The 1,869-nt window shown below is 47.2% G+C and overlaps 1 protein-coding gene across 1 annotated transcript in view; it reads right to left on the bottom strand.

Moving 5' to 3' along the window:
* zmynd19 (zinc finger, MYND-type containing 19) overlaps positions 1-1,609 on the bottom strand; it is an 8,421-nt gene extending 6,812 nt beyond the window's left edge. Inside the window, exon 1 of the mRNA XM_014016008.1 lies at positions 1,334-1,609. Coding sequence (XP_013871462.1) covers positions 1,334-1,384 — 51 coding nt within the window. The 5' untranslated portion in view covers positions 1,385-1,609. The remainder of the gene's footprint in view (positions 1-1,333) is intronic.
* Positions 1,610-1,869: the final 260 nt, after the last annotated feature.

The raw sequence follows: 1,869 nt of genomic DNA on the forward strand, positions 1-1,869 counted from the left end.
AAATACTTGATTTGACTTGTTTTTTTTTTACTTATTTCAAGAATCTTACCAAGTAAAATTTTCTTACTCCACTGGCAGAAAGTTTTGACTTAATTTGAGTCAAATTTTCAGACTAACAAGACAAATAATCTCACACATTCTGAAAACAAGATTATTATTCTTACACAGTCAGTTCTTGTTTAGTAAATCAGTCTCAAAACAAGACCAAAAAGGCTTTTTGGCTGGATATAAGGTTTTAAAAACAAATTTTGCAGTGTACACCTTTATCCCAATACCCAATATCCACATCCAAATATTATTTGCTGCACCACGTGACCTTATTCGAAGCTTATGATGTTTGCAGAGACCACCACATTAAAGTGGCAACAAGTTCCAGGTGAGTACAAACTCCTGTTTGGGAAAACAACAATGCACCTGGAAGCTTGAAGTCTTTTTTGTTGCAGGTCAGATCATGCAACGAGCAAACAGGACTGCTTCAACCAGATCAAAGCTACCTGACCTCTTACACGTGGCAAAACACCCAGCCACCATGCGCGTGACACCCACTGTGAGTGTGTTTGACAACACGAAGTGGTCCAAACGTGCCGCACGCACTGACAGGTCGAGTCTAAGCACTGCGGGGACAACATGAAGCATATCTGCTGTTTCTGCCGTCATCTGAACTATAACCCAGCAGGTCGGGGGATGCACGACTGGTCACAGCACTTTACTCCCTTGCTGCCTCGTGACACTATAAGTGTCACAGCTTTCAGTTTATGTCACGTCTGTGACAAGCATGTAGGTGTTCTCTAAACTATTATAAAGATGGTATTTTCTACGTTGCACTAAAAGTTGATAAATGATTTCCTCATTAGGTGTCACTGGCTCCGGTGCAATGCAAACACCGCGGCTAACGCGCTGATGCTAACAGCACCGCCGCTAAATTAAACCGCATTCACTCGGCGTCAAAACATTAAAAACAGTTAGCACACAAGTTACAGCAGCGTCGACAGCGACAGAAGCGCAAATATATAATAATTACTGTTCACATTTGTGTCTCAGTGTAACCGTTGGCGTTAACAGCTAGCATACATGCTATCCGGTGCTAGCTAGACTGAAGAGTGTGATTAGCGGCGGAGCTGAGAGCAGTCTGGATCTGGCTCGACGCGGCCGGCTTTTCTAATCCGCTCAAACTAACCCACTTCCCGCCGCTTCAGCCGCTACTTCATCACGACCGCAGCGGACGGGCGTCGAGAAATAATAGTTAAACGTGCTTCGTTCGAGTGCTTTTTGCTGTCCCCGCGGGCCCACCCCCGGCCGCACATGGCAGCCCCTTGCCTTGGATCCAGCTCACCTTCCCGGCCACACGGCCGAGCCGCACAATCCCGAGCTTAAAATCCGACATCAGGAGGACGGGTGGCGGCGACACGGAGAGGCGTGGGGACAAGAAGCTGTTGTAGGTGTAAAAAAAATCGCCGGGGCAGCCCCTCAGCCCCGTTGCGATGCTACGTTTGGGCTAAACGGTCGATTGTAACTCTTCTATGTCCGGGTCTCTCCGGCCGCAGCCCAGCCTCGGTGACGGCCGCTTGAAGCACGAAAGCCAGCGGAGAGCTACGGTGGAGGTGGGCGGGACTCCGGAAGGAATGAGCCTCTTTTCCAACTGACCAATCAAATCACGGTTTGGTTCGAAGCGTCTGATCATTTTGTCCAATAAAATACGAGTTCTTTTAAAGGCCACCTATTTTTCCCATTACGTCAAAACTCTCGTGATCGCTTCCAATCATTTTCGCGCGAAATATTTGACTCAATGGTGCTGACTGGGAGGGACCAGTTAATTTATCTGTTCTCTGAAACTAGACCTCAAGAAAGAATGAGCAGCATTTACATCTT

Source organism: Austrofundulus limnaeus, unplaced genomic scaffold, assembly GCF_001266775.1.
Source record: "Austrofundulus limnaeus strain Quisiro unplaced genomic scaffold, Austrofundulus_limnaeus-1.0 Scaffold137, whole genome shotgun sequence".
NCBI lineage: Eukaryota > Metazoa > Chordata > Actinopteri > Cyprinodontiformes > Rivulidae > Austrofundulus > Austrofundulus limnaeus.